Source organism: Atractosteus spatula, chromosome 8, assembly GCF_055471065.1.
Source record: "Atractosteus spatula isolate fAtrSpa1 chromosome 8, fAtrSpa1.hap1, whole genome shotgun sequence".
Classification (NCBI taxonomy): Eukaryota; Metazoa; Chordata; class Actinopteri; order Semionotiformes; family Lepisosteidae; genus Atractosteus; species Atractosteus spatula.
The window spans coordinates 27,568,871-27,587,070 of record NC_142713.1 but is presented as its reverse complement, the minus strand read 5'-3'; the positions used below and the strand labels follow the sequence as shown (position 1 = coordinate 27,587,070).

Genomic DNA, 18,200 nt, shown 5'->3' with positions numbered 1-18,200 from the left:
ATTACATGTGAATGCTAGGTCTACTTTTCCCTCATCCCACACTTAAAGCACATTTTGGAATGTCAACACCCAACTGCAGTGCAAGAGAGTTGCTGGTTTGGGGCCTGGGAGCAAGAGAGGAAAGGGGGGGATTAGTGTGCTGACAACTGGTGAGTTGTACAATACCGCTATTACTCAGACATGAGCAATATTTGTGCAGGATCATACCCTGTTGCATAAAACAAATCTGTGGGAGAACCCTGGAATACAATTCTTGCCAAAATTCAAACTCTACACTTGAATTTTGAACTCTACACTGGCCAGACTGGAGGAATCCAATTAAAACAGGTTGCTCAAGGATGCAGCTCTGTGAGGGCTTGAACCCTTCACTCATTTCAGTCTTGCGTTCAGAACCCTCAGAGCAAGTCCATATTACAATTGAAAAGGTAAGTGCTAATATTACAACACACAACCACAAAGAGCAGTTCCCGAATTTCTGGATCTAAACACAAACTAATAAAAAAAGAAATTTCAACGCTATTCATAAACGCCAAGAAAAGACTTCAAAAAAATTACCGGTTGCAATACTGATTTCCTCTTTTGTGCTGGTTTCTGAACATCCAATTAGTGTTAAATTGTAAGATACGATGTCCTGAAACAACTGTTTTCCAGTTAAAGTGCAATTTCTCATGTGTTGCCTGAAATACAAATGAAATTATTAATCTTTCTAAAACATACAGCAACTTAAGTCATATTTTCCTAAAAAAATAAAACCTCAGTTGTGCCAAAATGAGACACTGCAACATTGTCTACAGTATAATTACATAACTTTTAAACAATGCACTGGTCAAAAAAAGATATGTAACAATAAACACTTTCCAAAATGAGTGAATTATTACAACTTGGCCCTTATTCTTTCCCTATCCTCACTCCTTACTAATATTTAGAAACAACCAACTAAAACAACTATATTTCCATAAGTATGCTTATTACATGATTTTCTGAAAGCTGCTTAATTTTTGTAATGCTGCTTACCACTGACAATCATCGTCATTACATGTGCCAGTTAAATCAAACCGGCAGAAAAACTTCTTCGGCTCAATGATATTGCTGTAGGTAATGGAACTAAGGGATAACTTTTCCTTGGTCCGAAAATATGGACTGAACCTATAAAATAAAAAAACAACATTAGAATCAAATTAAATATCACAATACTAATTAATCAAGAAACAGGAGATACCCACTGACAGAACTGCAGGTATTGTTTCACTCTACTCACAAGAGCTGGGGACTTGGAAGATTGGAAGCAAAAACTATTTCTAAAAATAAATGACACTACACAGCGGTTTATCCAGACATTTCTTTGCTGTGTGACCAAGAAATGAGGACTACTAAAGGAGATATTGGAGAGATAATGAAAAGCCTAGATATATAAATCTAGGAATATAAATAGCACGCCAAGTATCTATTTGTTGGCATGCAACATTGTAACCCTACAGTCCTGAGATTGCTGGTTCCAGTCTAGGCCACGTCATACAGTAACCATGCAGTATGCATTATACACAGAAAATGGAAAACTGCCATACCTGTAAGACTTAAAAACTAGAAGAGGGCTGTGATAGGGTCCGAAAGGGCATGGTGTCAGCTCCACACGACTTGTTTGTGAAGTTGCGTCCAAGTCTAGCGTGAACTTCTTTAACACAACAGAGAAAAAAGCACTCTTAGATGGAAAAGAAAATAAATCCCTGGCATCAAAACTGGATATTGCACTCTCAAAAGGTTAACGTGGCTCCCCAATCCTATTTCATTACCTTGCTGCACAAAGGTTTCCCTGTTGACGCCAGCATCTGGGAAGTGCTTCCCTCAATCAGCTCCTTCAAGCTTTCCGATTCCTTGTAATGTTTCTGCAGATCCTCTATCTTTAGGCCAAAAAAGAGCTCTGGCTCATCCACGGTCTTTTTGGAAGGCTTGCTCAGGCTCTCTTTGCTGGGAGCTGCCTCCGTATGCTTAAGGTTGGGCTTGGTGAAGGCACCCGACTCCCTGAAGGAGCGCCTGCGCTCCCGGATGGAGGGAGACAGCTCCTCGTCTTCTGCCTCGTTCTCCTCGCTGTCCAGAGTCAGCTTGTCCTGGGTGAGGTCGTGCAGCGACGGCTGAGGCAAGGTGAACGAGGGGGGTCCCTCTTCAACAGAGGCCGCAACCTCCTGCAATTCCCTGTTGCGCAGGGCCTGTGCTTCCTTTAGTTTCTGGATCTTGAGGGCGTACTCGGACTCGAGCTGCTGCAGGCGCTTCTTCTCCCGTGCGATCATCTCGGCGAACTGCTTCCCTGGGCTCCTGGAGGGGGAGCTGTCTAGACGGAGCATCTTGCTTGGCTGCACAACCCACAATCAGAATTAAGAAACGTAAGCTGGCGATGCACACGTCTGAAGCAAGCAACTAGCTGTTCAGAAAACATTCATGCGAATCACAGTAACTCGTTAATTACACAAAAAAGGAAACGCCGAGCGATCACAGGGCGAGTCAACCCTTTTTTCAGTACATCCGATAAAAAATAAAAGTGTGGTTGGATCTCTCACCGAAAGGTAAGTCGTCTCGTTTTTGCGTTTCATTCCACCATGATTGGCAAACACCTTGGCCTGAGCCAGATCTTTTTCAAGCTTTACAGCCTGATGTTTCTTTAGAGATACACGATGCTGCACCCTGTGGATCTGAGGGGGAGGGGGGGGAAATGTTAAAATGAGTTCAAGACAATCCCTATAAAAGATCTTTAAAAGCCTGACTGCAAAAGATTAGTGGCCCAAATGTAGTATGGGCTGGATTTATCGTCAACAATATTTTGTCCTCCAGTTTCTTATATTGCTTTTTCCACTGCTAGGTTTATAAAACGACTAGACAAGTCTGACACCACGAAATTTCAATCTCCCTTTTGTCGTTTAAAAATGGTTATTTCATGTTTTGTTTCACACTAACCTGCTCTTGCAGCTTCTTTAAAAGAGTTTTGTTGGCATGAACAATCTTCTCAGTTGCCAGCAGCTGCTCTTTGAGTTTGACCATCTTGGCTTCAGACGCTCTGAGCGATTCTTTTTTCTTTAGCTCTTGCTGAAGAAGGTGCTTCAAGAGCAATTCATCCTTTAAAAGTAGGTTTCTAGGTTTTAAAAAAAATGACTTATTATTAATGTGAAGTTATTTACAATCACCACAACTTCCTGAAATGTAAAAAATGGTTTGAGTGGAACTATGAGAGATAGGCGACCACTGGACAACGTAAGGCTGGCATTTCTGGAAAACAGAAAAAGTCTTTGCATTTGTGTTTAAATATATATTTTTTCCAAATATGTCCTTTTTCCTAAGTTGACATTCATGGTAAAGTAACCTTTTCATGCTGTGACTAAGGGTATAAATGCTGATAAAAATGCCCTTTGTTTTGAGAACTGTTGAATGAGAGAACATGGCTTCTCTGTTCTCTCTACAGAAGGTAATGTTACTTTCCTAAGTAATAGACTTATTAAAAACTGCACTGTACTGTACTCCCTGTATCCCTTTAAACGGAAGTCCTCTTGTGACCATGTTACCCTTGTTTTAGTAAAACAAGTAAGATAAAAGAGCACTGAAAATCACAAAAATCTGTAACAGGGCTTAAAGTCAGTGTCCATTTATTCTCCAGTTTCCCTTTAAAATGTTTTCTTAATATGCTTGTTACTGTACTGTATCTGTAAAAAATGTTTGAAAACATAACCTTAAACATTTTTAAGGTTACCACATAACAGACAAAAACCTTTTTAAATGTGTTAGCCACCTGATAAGACTGAATAATTTTTCTGTGAAAAATATATTCAATCCAGTACATTTCAAACCACTGCATCAACAAAAAAATTACTGTGAAGTAAAATAATCCTTAACTTCTCATTAACCCTAGCACTCGTCAAATTGGATAAAGACCAATGAGGTTTTTTTCATCACTTGGAAAACAAATCACTGGAAACTGTCCAAATTGAAAGTGGATGAAAAACTGTTTATCTGATCTTACAACCGACTTACTTTAAAACTGTTTTAAGTTATATCTGTATGAGTCAAATGTTTGAAAAAAATCCATTACATTTGAGAGACTAAATTAAAGGGAAAAGGCAGCGATTACTCACCAAAATGCAAGCCCTGGTATAATGCTTAAAAATCAGTAAACAAATTCATGTTGAATCACTTATATCATAATGCCCTAAGACCACAGATACCAAAAAAGATTTAGAATAGCATAAACTGTTTCCATTATAACTATTTTCGAAGGCTGATCAATTTTAGTTTTGTTCAACACCTCAGAAGAACAATAAATGAGCAGTCAAAACAATGGTGTGACTTTATACTTTTCACAAAACCTCTAAGGCAGTGGAACATACTTGTGTTTTTTAAGCTTATTTTCAGCCTCCAAGATCTGTAGATCAGCCTCTGTGCCTCTTCCTACAATATCCAACTCCACATCGCAGTTAGCCGGAGAAGGGATGCCCCTGGATCGATCAGAAGACAATAGCTTCTGCTTCTCTCGACTACACAAAACAGAACAATAAAACAAAACGGAGCTTATAACAACGACGCTTCGAAGAACAAAAGTTGAAAGTCAAACTTGAAAACCTGTGCGTAGTTAGGTTACATATTCAGTATTAAGAGCACTTAGCTGAAATGGAAAAATCAGTCTGACTCCGTGGGTTTAAAAGCGTCATTTTTTGCAATACCTGGCAATTTCTTCTTTCAGCAGTCTATATTCAAACTTTTTAACATCTGGCAGGGTCTCCGGGGTTTTAAGTGGATTGTTTTCCTTCTCAGGTCCTGAAGGAGCTTTTGGTTTTGATGCCTGTAAGCGATAGAGATAAACAACTAAAGCATTTCTGAAATCCCTGAATTAGAAAAAGCTTCACAGAGCTCTAAACTCCAGCTGTTGGTCCTTAATACGTTCATGAATAAAACAATTGATTCATTAAACTGCTTAATATCACTCCTCTTGGCTCATTTAAAACCATTCAGATAATGTACAAATTATAGATGGACTGTAGTTTAAATACGAATTGGAAAATTAAACTGTCCAAATACACATGGGATCCCAGATCAGTAGCCTGACAGTTGAATCTTTGGTTGTTACTGGTCATGAGGATGAGCTATTTTAAGCTTTGAGGACCAAGAAATGCCTGGAATATCAGATACTAAACAGATGGTGAAACTACACTGTTTACAAACAAAAATCAGGTTTACCTTCCAAATATTTTGTATAACAAGTTATATTTCCTTGTTTAAAAAAGTGTACATTACATTCAATTTAATGTCAGTGTATCTAACAGGTGAACCTTTGCAAATTAAATACAGACAGAAATGCCTTTAGGCTAGTAAATCTAGAGTTTGACTTTAATTTGTACATATTTACTATTTCATCATCTTGGTAAAACTACACCAGATGTACTCAATATAAACCACTCATTTGAATGCATTTAAGAAGCAATATTACAAGTCTCCAATAGCAACCAAGCAAAAAAAATATGGAAAATCTGGATTACTATACGGATAAATTTGAGCCAGAGAGGATGGAAGAAAAACAGCTACAAGGCTGTTTTCACTGTCACATAAACCACCTACTGAGCAGGGGATTTGTGGTGAATGAAAAAATAGACTGAACCGATTCCCAGGTTCTTTGGTTCAGCACCATACTGACAAATGCTCCAAATTATTCAAAAGCTGCAAACGTTATTAAAACTATTTTCAATTTAATTCCAACCTTTACAAATGGAGTAACCCTCATATCCCAAGCACTATAATTCCGAGCTTTTTCCTACTTGATATGACTTTACCTTAATGCTATTAGGAATAATCTGAGAATGATTTAAACAGTATGTCTTTAGGTTCACCAATTGTCTAGAAAGAATTTTGTGAAAATTAAGCAGCAGAATCACTTTACTGAAAGCTTGCTCAGGTGAAAACTATTTCGATGGCAAGGAGATGGGATGCAGACTGGACTTTCTTGATAATGTGCAGCTACGGTGGCCACGTCAATTGCATCAAACAAAGGAAAAATAAGGAACAAAACATCTATGCATTGCCTGTTGTGTTCTTTTGAAAACAGGTTCCTGGGTAACTGTATACGTTATTTTATGTGTTCAGCTGACATTATCAGAACGGATCACATACCTCCACTGTCCTCCTTGCTTCCTTGATCATGGACTCTAGTCCTCCAAAGACCAACGATTCAGCAGCCGGAGCCTCACCTTCCGACTCGCTGTCGTCAGAATCATTCAGCTGAACAACTACTGCTTTGTGCCTGGGGAGCTGCAAAACAAGAGAAGCAATTGTGAAGCTGTCACAAAAGCCTGAAGAAAACCGCCATGACATCATCAGCAGAGGAAAAACACCAAAACACTGGTGGAGGTCTGGGTTTTTGATTTGATCTATTTCCCACATTGTACATCTCCTTCAGAGAGCTGCAGGTTGTCAAAACGCCTAACCACCATCAGCTACAGTCAAGTAACAGAAAGCTCTAAAAAAAGAACTAACCCAAGGCATTTCAGAACTTAGTATTGGATCTCTTATTCTTAAGTTTTTTTCTAATAATTTGTTTCTAAATTGCACATCAAACCACTGGCTTCAAAACCATGACCAATAATTCTTGAACTCTTCCACAGGGTAAGCTTGTCCCATAGTAACCTGAACACAACAAAATAGTTTCATTTTCCAACTTTCATTAAAAAAAGCTTTTTTTCCCCCAAACTGATGAGACAACAGAATTATTCACCAGAAAGAGTACAGAACAAATTTTCTTAGAGAAGAACACCCATAAAAAAACAGAAATGTTACAAGAGCATCTAGCTTTCCCAACAAGTCAAGAGATTAAACTCTTTAAAACAGAAATGATACATACGAAAGGTTTTGAGGACGAGACCATTTGATTAAGTCATCTTAGAAATAACATAAAACAAGTTCTTTAACATAAGGTGGCTTCCTTTCTATTAAGAAACTAATTTAACCAATTCAAAGTGAACTACAGATTCAAGATAAACTAGTGAATCAAGGTTTGTTTAGGCATCATCTTCACAGAAAGTACTATGGTTTTACAATACAGTAAATATTTTAAGAAGAATTATGCTTAAAATATTGGTAAACATGTGTTCCTCATTACCCCATTTCAGGGCAATTAAACTCCGCTAAATACAGTTCAGATTAAATTACAGAACTACTAACTTGAACAATAGGATTTATAAGTGAAAAAAGTTTTTGTTTTTGTTTTATCTATTAGCCTTTTATGAGTATTTGTGTCAAGACCAATAAAATATATTTATAAACCAAAAACCACACTGCTTTCACTTCCAACATTAAATGGACTCTTTGCAATGTAGGCACATGCAACACTACAGAACATGATAGCTAAATATAAGAAATGCCTGAACAAACAATGATTTGCTTCTCTCATAAAGGACTTGCTTGATCCAGCTAAACAGATGACTTGGTCAACAGCATAATGTGCATCAGGGCTTGTTAGAATGTCGACATTGACTGATGGTCAATTATTTAAGAAAGGGATGGCTTCATGAGTTATGAAACTAGGATTTCTAAAATTTCCAGCAACTCTAATCACTATGAACTGATGTATTACTTAGAAAAAAAGATCCAAAGTGAGCAGTGTAGGAGTGTAAGCTTTTTGCAACAGCAAAGAAGAAAGAAGACAAGCAATCAAGTTACAGTCTAAAACCCATCTTCTCTTCTGGATTCTGTCTTAAACTGAAACCTGTCCAGTAACAGGCACAGAAGAGACATACTAAATATAGGGAAAGGAGCTGTATTTTCAGATTTACAGACCTTAAGGAAAATTGAATAATTTGCCAGAGATTGTCGCTCTGGTTTTGTGGCTTGCATTTTTTTGGTAGGACCCAAAGATGGTTTCTGTAGAATCAATTTAGAGGACAGGCTCAGGTTTAGAATGTTATTTTTAGAAAAAGTCTTACATGTCCTTACAAAGCCTTTTGCCCAAACATTTGCAAGTTTCCAATTTTCTCTACCTTGAACTGTTCATGTTAAAAACCATGTGACTGCACCGTGCATCATCTCTGAAAATTGAAATTCAACAGGCTGTTATGGTGAATTTATGCTTTAAAAACATCTTTAAATAAACATGTACACAAAGCAAACACTAAAATTTTTCTCCTCCAACTTTGAACCTTAAGAAAAGAGCAGGAAAACTGCCATGTTCAAGTAAAACCTGAGAAAAATTACCACTTTTTCCGGATCGCAAGCTATTTCTTCTCGCGCTCTCAGACTCACCACTAATAAGGGCCGTGGGGCAGGAGGTCCTCGGACAAACTTGGTGCTAATCTGGCGCGGCTGACAACCCATATTCATACTGACGGTTGATAAATTATTCCTTGGCATGACCTGGACAGTAATATTCATCGGAGGAGAAGGAGGGCCACTATTGCTTGACGTTTCCTAGAAAAGTGACAAGTAGAAACAAGAATTAAGATCTACTGTACTCTCAAATCACCCACCTGAAAATCTCAAGTTTACACATTAAATTAATTCCACACCCTTCCCCTTTAACACGTTTCCTTGCCAAACAACCAGATTAGTCTAAATTGATCTAAGCTACAGAACAATACTTGCTAGAAGGCATTGGATGAAAGTCAGGACTGTCGCAATTTCTTTCTCCATCTTACCTAGGGATAGGGTAGGGATTCAAACTTGTCTGTAAGAAAGCTTACCGCTTTCCCAGGAAAAAGTTCCCAGGAAAAATATCAAAACTGGCCGAATATCTTTCTTACGTCTTCCTCTTAACTGCATTAAGGTTTATTTTCAGAACATCTACTACAACAGCCCAGATTATTAATAAATCTAAGCTGGATAACCAAGTCCTAAATGTGCACAGATCTCTTCGCTCAGATGGATTAAAAACGGTGTGAAGACGCCATCTGCTGGTCACAGTCCATATGACTCAGGTCCGGGTGTGTACCTCTGATTTGACAGCCCGCTTGCTGGCTAGCGACTTCAGCAGTTCTTCCCGGAGCAGCATCTCTTCTTCCTCCTCTTCATCGGCGAATGGGGGTTTGGGCGGCTGCTCCGGCTCATCCGGCGGCAGTGGGGGGAGTGGAGGCTGGGGGTCTGAAGGACCGAGCGCTGGGGGGTCCAGGTAGCGCTGATTCAAGGTATGGAACAGCTGCAGGAGGAAAGAGTTTCACAGTTTAGGCCGATCTTATCTGAACAAAAAGGAAGGTGCTCAAACTGCCTCCTTGTAAAAGGAACCTATAAGCCACCAGTTCATCACAGGGCACACACAAACTCACACCTATGGCCAATTTTCCCCAATTAAGCCACCAGTATGTCTTTGGATTGTGGGAGGAAATGGGATCACCTGGAGGAAAACCTCATGAACACAGGGAGAACATACAAAACCCATACAGACAGCACTCTAGGAATTGAATCCAGGGACCCGGCACGACAAGGCAGCAATGCTAACTACTATGCCACCGTACCACCCCTAGACCCTGTAATCATCTAACAAAATTCTCATTAGTGCGATCATTAAATATTACAGGCACACAGTAACATCAATACATACCACGGTATGAGGAGGCACATCCACCGGAAACTGTGGCACTTGAAGGAAACATGAAGGCTCTTCACCTAGAAATGGATTGTGTGCTGGGGACGATGCTACAAAATATTGAAAAGGCAAGAAACAGATAAACACGCTGTTTCTTTTCAATGCCTAGGTGAAGAAATACAGAAATTCAAATTGAAGATATATTTCACTGTATAATAATAACATGCATTTGACAAAGAAAAACAGATAAAGGGTGGAGTTCGCCCCCAATGAATATGGAAATACTAGATTACCTGGTGAATTTGTTTCACTGTCCGTGTCCATTGCAACCTCGTCGTAATTGTCATACTGGTAGAGGTTTCCAGAAGTATCGGTGCCTTGCTTGTTCAGAGACTTTCTGTGTTCTGTGTCCAATGACTGAGGAGAAATTAAAGAGCATGCTATGAAAACTGCAATGTCCATTACAATTATTCAGTGAAAAATCGGCTAGGGCATAAAATACAAAAGGGTGCTGCCAACTAATGAAACGCTACTACTATTGCCAAGGAGACAAAAGAACAGAGTGTTTACCACAGCCAGGCAGCTCTGGGACTCCCAATGTGCAGCAATTGGCTTAAAACACACAGGGAGGTAAAGGAACGATTCCCCACTGTACTAAAAATACCCAGAGCCATATTCACATTACTCATATATGGTATAAACCCTTAGAGATTAAAAGGAATAAACCCTGGTAAATACAGACCTAATTAGTATCTTAAATTGAGAAATACATCATGGACATCCACAAACGATTTACATAAAAGTCAAGTTCAACTGTCCAAAAAGCACAAATTCTGGATGTGTAGACATGCTTTACATTAATCATGGAATACAGTTTATTATAAAAAAATGGAAAGGTTCTCTATTAAAAGGTTTCTGATTTTTTTTTTACCCATGTCAAGGTCTACATAGATTAGTGCATAATCGATATATTTTACAAACACATGCAAAAATGTTATCTTTATATACAGCACATTAAAAACTGGGGGAAGGTTCATGGCAGGTGACTGGTTTGCTACAGCAAGCCTGAGACTTGGATATCTTCTAGCTTGAAACATCCTGACTACACAGAACAAATGTCAATGCAACATCAACACAACACACTATCCCTATTCACATTATGAACGCCTTCATTTCGGAATTTTGTCTGAAAAAAACCCATCTCTGCTGGTGCACAATGTCATGATGTTAAACTAGGAAGCAGTACTACCACCTCACAGCCTGCTCTTGTCAGGTCTCCCAAACTAAGAAAAGCTGGGCCTGGTCAGTACTGGAATGTGAGATCTCTGAGGAAAGCCAGATTGTTACAATAAGTGGCATTTATAGACCAGTAGGTGGCACTCTTCCATCTAGGGCAGAATCTCCCAATCATCCATCACTCTAGCATGGTGACTGAGCACACTGTCCTCTGTAACCATGATCATGATTACTTGCTCAGTTAAGATCCTATGGACATTTTGCAAAAACAGGGGTATGACATAGATGTCCTACCTTAATTCCACTCTGGGCTTGCGTAATCTTGCCTACTTAAAGGTCCCCCTTAATTCAATTTGGGAATTTCAGTATATGACCTACTGTGTAGTGAGGCAAGCGCATAACTGCGCTCATGCCTCCCAGATGAGTATGCACTATAACCGAGGATAAAATGGGTGCCCTTCTAGACATAAATCACTGTGTACATGGAATTAGCCCAGATTAAGAAACACTACAAGAATAAGATTATAGTACACCAAAGATCTTTTGGCGTATGTCAATAATTCTTTTTTCTTGCTTCCTTTAAACGATAAGGTGAAGACAAGATCCCTTCAGTCTTGGAGGATCTGACTGCAGTTCTCAGGCCTTGCAGTGCGCCACTTGAGGGCTTAAACAGGACAGGCAGAGCAGTGAGGACTGCAGTGAAGCTCAGCCACCTGCAAACTCACAATCATTTTCCTAGCACGGCCGTCTTACCTTGCTTCTCAGCCGCCTTTTCCCGCCCACCAGCTTCATGAAGCGGTTGTACTGCTCGTCCTGGTTGGACAGGTCCCGGATCTTTCGGATCTCGTCCTCGCGCTTCCTGCGCTCCTCTTCCTCCGCGTGCCTCTGCTCCTCGCCCTCGTCGTGCAGCGGCTTCTCCTGCTCTTTCTGCTGCTGGAGCTTCCACGTCCGCACCTGCTGTTTCCGCCAGGCCTGCTTCGCGGCCGAGCCTGCGGACGACAAAGTTCCACCGCACGGTGGTGCGTTCGTGAGACTGCAGGACTGCGCACAAGACAGGCAGAAGGACAACTACAAGTCGCAGAATTACATCCGTGTTAAAGGAAGCACCACCCACAGGCAACGCCTTCCATTGAAGATTAATGTTTTTTCTTGAGAAACAGATTCAGCTGCATCTCCAGCACCAGTTTGATCTTTAGTTTCCAAGGCTCCTGAAACAAATCACAGCTTTTCTTTTCAGCATAGCAATAAATAATCCATATAGGTACTTTCTAACACCACAAAAAAGAAAACGTTTAGAAAGTATTAGTTACGAACTTGCCAAACAGAACAACAAATTCTTGCCTGCACCCACATTTCTTTGTATAAAGCACCGGTCTCCGGCTCTCAGTCTTGAGAACTCCAGCACCACAGGACTTATGGATAACCATTAATTCATTCATATCTAAAGACTGCAAACAGTTTAGCTGTGATTGTTATTTTTTAATTCTCAGTTTCGAGGGACCTCTTAATTAAATAACCGAGAACTTTCCGATATTTAGGAGTAGATTTTGATTTATTTTTACCCTTGAGACAAACTGAGTTGGGGGCAACTCCAGGTCCACAACTAGAGAGCTGCCTATTTTTTTTACTGACATTAAGGATAAGAAGAGCTATAGTTATGAAACACATACTACCTGTTTAGTGACTTAAACAAATATGACTGAAACCTTTGAACGCCAGGGCGGCTTTGGCCTACACTGAGCATCACATTAGCGCAAAATCAATTATATCACTAGGATGGTCAGCCTAGTACAGCTATAGCAAAGGAACAAGTTATAGGTTTATCCCATGCTGAAAAAAAGAAGAAAGAAAACACAACGTTTTGGCCGTGGAGCCTTCTTCAGGCGTGAGAAAGACAAGGCAGTAGGCAAAGGTAATGTAGTGGGAGAACAAAGGCTGGGAGAGAGGAGGAGCGAGAGGCGGGAGCAGGGGACAGAAAGAGAGGCCAATCGAGAGTTGTGAAGTCAGAACAGGTGTAGAGAGGTGTGAAATGAAACCTCCAATAAATGGAGAAAATTTGGAAGAAAAGTAGTCTGTCGTTAAGAGAAGGGGGAAGGTGTGATCCTAGCTGCAGGATAATTTTGGTTTCTGTAGTCTTTCTGATGTATGAGTTCGGAAAACCATCTTTGAGAACACAGATTAGAGTGGTCATGGCCGTTACAGGTGAAATGAGAAACAATGGCCTCTCTTTCTGTCCCCTGCTCCCGCCTCTCTCTCCTCCTCTCTCCCAGCCTTTGTTCTCCCGCTACATTACCTTTGCTTACTGTCTCGTCTTTCTCACACCTGAAGAAGGATCCACGGTCGAAACGTTTTTTTTTCTTCTTTTTTTCAGCATGGAATAAACCTATTACTTGTTCCTTTGCAGCCTATGCATGCTGACGCAGCTGCCCACCTGAACTACTACAGCTATACCAAAACAAAGTTAGACATGAACACCATGTATTTTTGGCAATTCCTAAGAACTATGTTAAAATCAAACTGTGTGATTACAAATGAACCAATGAAATCCATGAAATACAGGAAAGGCCAGCTCTGGAAAAAATAAACATTCATCATGGTGCGGGTGACATTTAACAAGCTGCTCACCGGGAATGATGTTTTTCTTCACGGGATGGGTTTTGGCAGCAGCTTTTCCCTTCTCTTGTGTCTGTTTGGCTTTGGTCAGTTTCTCTTTACTTTCTTTCAACACCTGCTGCTCTTTCTGCTGCCACTTCTTGCTGGCCGACTGCAGGGCCAGGAGGCGCAGCTGCAGCTCGGACAGCTCGTCGTCGTCGTCCTTAGACTCCTGGAAGACATCGATGGACACGAGGGTCATCACAAAACTTGCGCGCAGAATTTTACAGAGGCGTCACATCCTCGCAACAGGATTGGCATCCCTGCTCCTCTCACTCTCCACAAAGAAATCCACTGTCTGGGGCATCTTTAGAGTTGCTTGGTTTGGCCCACTGTCACAGAAAACCCTGCCATTTAGATTTCACAGTCAACATGGCACACTCTAATAGTACTAATAGTTAGAGGCATTGGACGACTGAGTGCTGAATGAAAATGCTTTGCCTGTACTGGCAAAACCATTCAAATGAGCTAGAGTGACATCCATATCTGAATTGATTAACATGCCTGGTACAAAGCATCACCTACACTACACTCCAATACTGATATGAAGAAAAACTGAGAGAGCCTACTGGCACTGGTAATTTGTCCAGCGGCTTTCATAGCTTTGCCGTACGTTTTTCTATGTTCTGTGTACATTTTAATAACCTAATTTAGACATATGAGATGCAGAATATCAATTGAAGGTTTTTCATGTAATTATTTCTCAGACGGATTTACTGCATTTTTATCTTACATGAATGCGTATAGATGGCATTGCATAGGCTTTTCTATTAATACACTAATGATTACTTGACAATGTGGTATTATTCAACAGACCTTAATGCTGTTACAGAAGCTTACAGGTACCTGATTCATAAGAGTCAGGACCTTTTAACAGACTAGCATTCATAATTTGTTCAAAAGCAGTTTGACAACCACAACTAGTGTTCGCCAAAGTAAAAAAAAAAATCCAAATTCAATTTTCACAATCCAGGATTACCCGGGACAACTGAGATGTGAGGCAGCAGTACTAACAGCCACACTGCCATTTACTACATAACGTGAGTAAACCTTGGAAAGTTTCTCCACTGGTGCAGTAATTAATTCAGTAATTTACTGAGTCCTATTGGAAATGTTTTTGAATGATTTAATAGAAGGTGTCATCTGAAAAAACCTGTCCTCAAATCAATCTTGGAGATGATTACGTCACATCATGAAGAACAATGGAGGAAAATCTTTTCCAAGACACTCAAATGTGGTATGATTAATACACCTTTGTAGTGTACGCAAAACATCTGTGGGAGAAATGCCTACTAAGACTAAATTGAGTCGGACATCATTGTGAATGTGTTACTTACAGTATAAGGTAGGTCATCTGATTCTTTGCTGCTTTGATAAGAATTGTTTAAATCCAATTCTTCCTCATCTTCCTTATCTTTAAGAAAGAGAAACAATTGAAGCAAGCTTAACACTTCTCCCACTGGACTTGGTCAAAGTAAAAACAAATGACTAATCTGCACACTTTCAAGGCAGACATTACAAGTTCAAGACAGCGGCGATCCAGAAATTAAACGAAATTGTAGCAAAAGACTGACTGTTATTAGGGTAATTATTAACATCTGTAAGGATGCAAAGGCATCACACAGAGAACCATTAAGAGTAATGTAGTAGAAATAAAAAGGAAATGAGAAAAGTGGTATATCACACACACACACATCTCTAGTAAGTGGGAAAAGCCCTATGGTGTTTACATTTTAGCAAGGTCAAATTAAATGGTAAATGTGATGTACAATTATGTTAAGGTGGAATTTTCATTACCTTTTATTGTGTCACTGGGCTCAAGGGGGCTTATTTCAGCGTTCACTGACTTTTCTGCTTCCTTCGTGTTTTTCTTGTTCATCTCATCTCTTTCCATAGGGGTCAGAAGCTTCTGCCTCAAAGGTTTCAGGTTAAAAGCCTGAAAAACTTTGATTTCGGGCTTCTCCGGAGGTGGAGACTCTTTTATAGCAGCTTCCTTCTGAATACTGACCGCGCCTGAAACAGCCTGATCAACACTGGGGGCTCCTTCTACCTCTTTCTGAGGCGAAGGATCTTTGGAGCTCAGCGCCATCCTCTCCTCCTTCCTAATACATTCCAGCTCATGTTGAATTTGCTTATATTTCAAAAGCAAATCCTCAAAGCTTTCTTCAATACCATTTTCGGTTTTGGCAGCGTTATGAATGGGTTTCCTCACCTGAGGTCTCCCAAACAATTTTGCTGAGTAAAGAAGTGAAGGAAGATAAATATCTGTAAAACCGAATCAAAAACATGCTAGGTTTGCATTATATAACGGTTTTACATAGCAAATGTATTACTAACTACCCATTTGTATTATTTACAATTGAGTGAGCACAAGTGGAAACAACATGCATTTAAAACTTGTTTTACAGTTATGGGAACATGGAACAAGCTACAATGTTATTGAAGCCGATAACCTTGGTTTAGAGAAAACAATGGGATGAAATTAATCAATTAATAACTACCAGCTTGATGGGCCAAATGACTTCTTTGTTCTTATAAGTGGATAGTTAATCCACAAGAAGAAAAGGTGTTTACAAATAACAGTCTTTGCTTAAAGGTGTCAACTGTTAGTGTTTTGATTATGAACCATTCATCTGTGATTGCTTTACTTAACAGAAAGATGAGAAGAACATCTGTTGAACACATGAGCGGTGAGGAATTGGACCAATTTGCTCCAGGAAAATGGCCAGCTACGTGCATGGGTACAAATGTAATGTGCTCTTCAAAAAAACCTCAACCAAATATTCCTCCTCGCACTAGTTTGGGTTTGTGTGTCCGCTATCCTATACCGTACAACTCAAGGGGGTTGTGTTATTCCTGAAGTCGTCTGACTGTGCCAACAGCGGAAGTCAACTGTACAAACGAAAGAGGATTCTGCGCCTGTTAGGTGCTGACGTCGACCTCCGGTCTCGACGATTGTTCTTGAGCTGTCTGTTTAAAAACCTGTAGCAGAGCTAACATATACCGTATGTATAATAAGAACAAAAATATATTTTTGCAAATGTGGTCGGGGTAACGCCTAGAAACACGACCGAGACACAGCTCTTATTCGTCTTCGGAAAAGGAATATTTATAGCCATATTTATTACCCAAAATGGTCACATTAACATTTCGAGTGTGGGCAGCGAATCTACAGAAGCCGGTCATCGTTTCAACATGTGCGATACGAAATGTAACACGCTGCACGATTCACTGTCCAGAAAAGTATAAAAATCAACGGGTTTTGAAGGGGGACTCGTACAGTGGCAACGAAGGACAGGCAAGGATACGCTTTCTTGGAGGGGACTCCTTCCTGATAGGTGCCCCGACGAATCCAAGTCGACATGGGGGCGGCCTTCCAGTCCCTCTGCCCCCAACCCCCTCACCCCAACCCCCTCGGCCCCAGTCCCCGCGGCCATCGTTTGGCCTCCGGTACCTCAGCCTGCCCAGCGCGGTGTGGCTGCGCTCCCAGAAAGACGATCTGGGACCCGAGTCGCAATGCTGGGCTGACAGCGATCGGTCGGGGACGCCTGCTCCACTTTGCTGCCTGTGGCCAGTTAAGTTGGGGGGATGAGGATGGGGTCCCCGGTTGAACGGCATTTTCATTCGGAAGTCGAGGCCGGGTCCCCCCATGGGAGGAGGCGGTAATGTCCGCGGTCCGGGTTTGGGCTTCCGAGCGAAACGCCCTGCGCTGCTGTTACAGCTGCTGCTAGGCCTCTTGTCACGGCGCACAAATTGCCTTTCATCGGTGTCATCGTCGCTGATCTCCCCATCCTCCAGCTCGCCTTCTTCCCTCGGAGACCGAACGCTTGAGCTCAGTTCCATCGCTATTCCCTACTGATGTAACTGCTCTGGAAGGCAGGAATGCTCCTGGGCCAGGTTGTGAAATCAGCAATTACAGACGTGCAATTCCCCAGCAGTCCCTATCTTCTTTCCTGGTCCGAGATCCGGCCTCACGTCGCTCTCTTCTATCGCGAGACTCGCAAGGAAAACCGAGTGTGCGCAAATGTCGTAGGAGAAGCTGCGTCTGCCGGCGTGTTAGAAGTGTGCATGTTGATAGGCTCTGTGTTTCCAGCGTACAATGACAGACGCAGAAAGTTTCGATTTACTTGTTGCACGTAATCTTACTTTGGTATTTTTGGTTTTTCGTGTTCCTCAATAAAAGTGCTGAACTGATGCCTTAAATTGGTTATGTGGAACGTGTGCATTCGTGTACACGAAGCAATTTTAAATTCCCGAACGTCATATGTAGCATTGATGCAATGTTAACTGTTTTCCGTCATTACATTTTAACCTTATGGATTCCTCTTTCCATAAATCTTGCATGTTAAATTTTCCCGGGTATAGGAGAAGCTGCTCATTTAACCACATGAAGTAAAATATTTGAGCATTCCTAAATAACTTGAAAGACTTGACTTGAATGAGTTGAGGGCTCATTTACTGTCCCAAAAATCTACCCTGAAGAATATAACGGGACACATTGCGAAAGTCGACATTTTTAGTAAAATACACAGTGCAAATCCGCGCAGCGACGTTTGACCGTATTGTTTAAAGTTATTTACACTTAATGAATCTTAGAAGTGTAGATGCTTTTATCTTTTCCAATTATTTACTTCTTTGCGTGTCGTTTACTAACGATGAAATGAGTAAACATTTAATTATTTAAACCATTTAGAGATTTCCACGAATTTTAAAAAATAATTACATTATAACACAAAATACTATGGCAGAAAAATAAAATTAGAATGCAAAT

General features: G+C 40.6%; 1 protein-coding gene across 3 annotated transcripts in view; it reads right to left on the bottom strand.

The window, feature by feature from the left end:
- Positions 1 to 17,407, bottom strand: part of zfc3h1 (zinc finger C3H1-type containing) — a 33,137-nt gene extending 15,730 nt beyond the window's left edge. For all 3 annotated transcript variants that reach the window (XR_016091460.1, XR_016091459.1, XM_088923187.1), the window contains exons 1-18: positions 16,738 to 17,407; positions 15,227 to 15,664; positions 14,767 to 14,843; positions 13,403 to 13,601; positions 11,531 to 11,766; positions 9,835 to 9,958; positions 9,557 to 9,651; positions 8,951 to 9,154; positions 8,266 to 8,430; positions 6,142 to 6,279; positions 4,701 to 4,819; positions 4,368 to 4,514; positions 2,947 to 3,121; positions 2,553 to 2,684; positions 1,791 to 2,348; positions 1,566 to 1,672; positions 1,015 to 1,146; positions 556 to 677 (exon numbers count right to left, since the gene is read on the bottom strand). Coding sequence is in view for 1 of the 3 variants with exons in the window: in XM_088923187.1 (XP_088779313.1) it covers positions 556 to 677; positions 1,015 to 1,146; positions 1,566 to 1,672; positions 1,791 to 2,348; positions 2,553 to 2,684; positions 2,947 to 3,121; positions 4,368 to 4,514; positions 4,701 to 4,819; positions 6,142 to 6,279; positions 8,266 to 8,430; positions 8,951 to 9,154; positions 9,557 to 9,651; positions 9,835 to 9,958; positions 11,531 to 11,766; positions 13,403 to 13,601; positions 14,767 to 14,843; positions 15,227 to 15,664; positions 16,738 to 17,272 (3,703 nt within the window). In the remaining 2 variants the exon portion in view is untranslated. The remainder of the gene's footprint in view (positions 1 to 555; positions 678 to 1,014; positions 1,147 to 1,565; positions 1,673 to 1,790; positions 2,349 to 2,552; positions 2,685 to 2,946; positions 3,122 to 4,367; positions 4,515 to 4,700; positions 4,820 to 6,141; positions 6,280 to 8,265; positions 8,431 to 8,950; positions 9,155 to 9,556; positions 9,652 to 9,834; positions 9,959 to 11,530; positions 11,767 to 13,402; positions 13,602 to 14,766; positions 14,844 to 15,226; positions 15,665 to 16,737) is intronic.
- Positions 17,408 to 18,200: the final 793 nt, after the last annotated feature.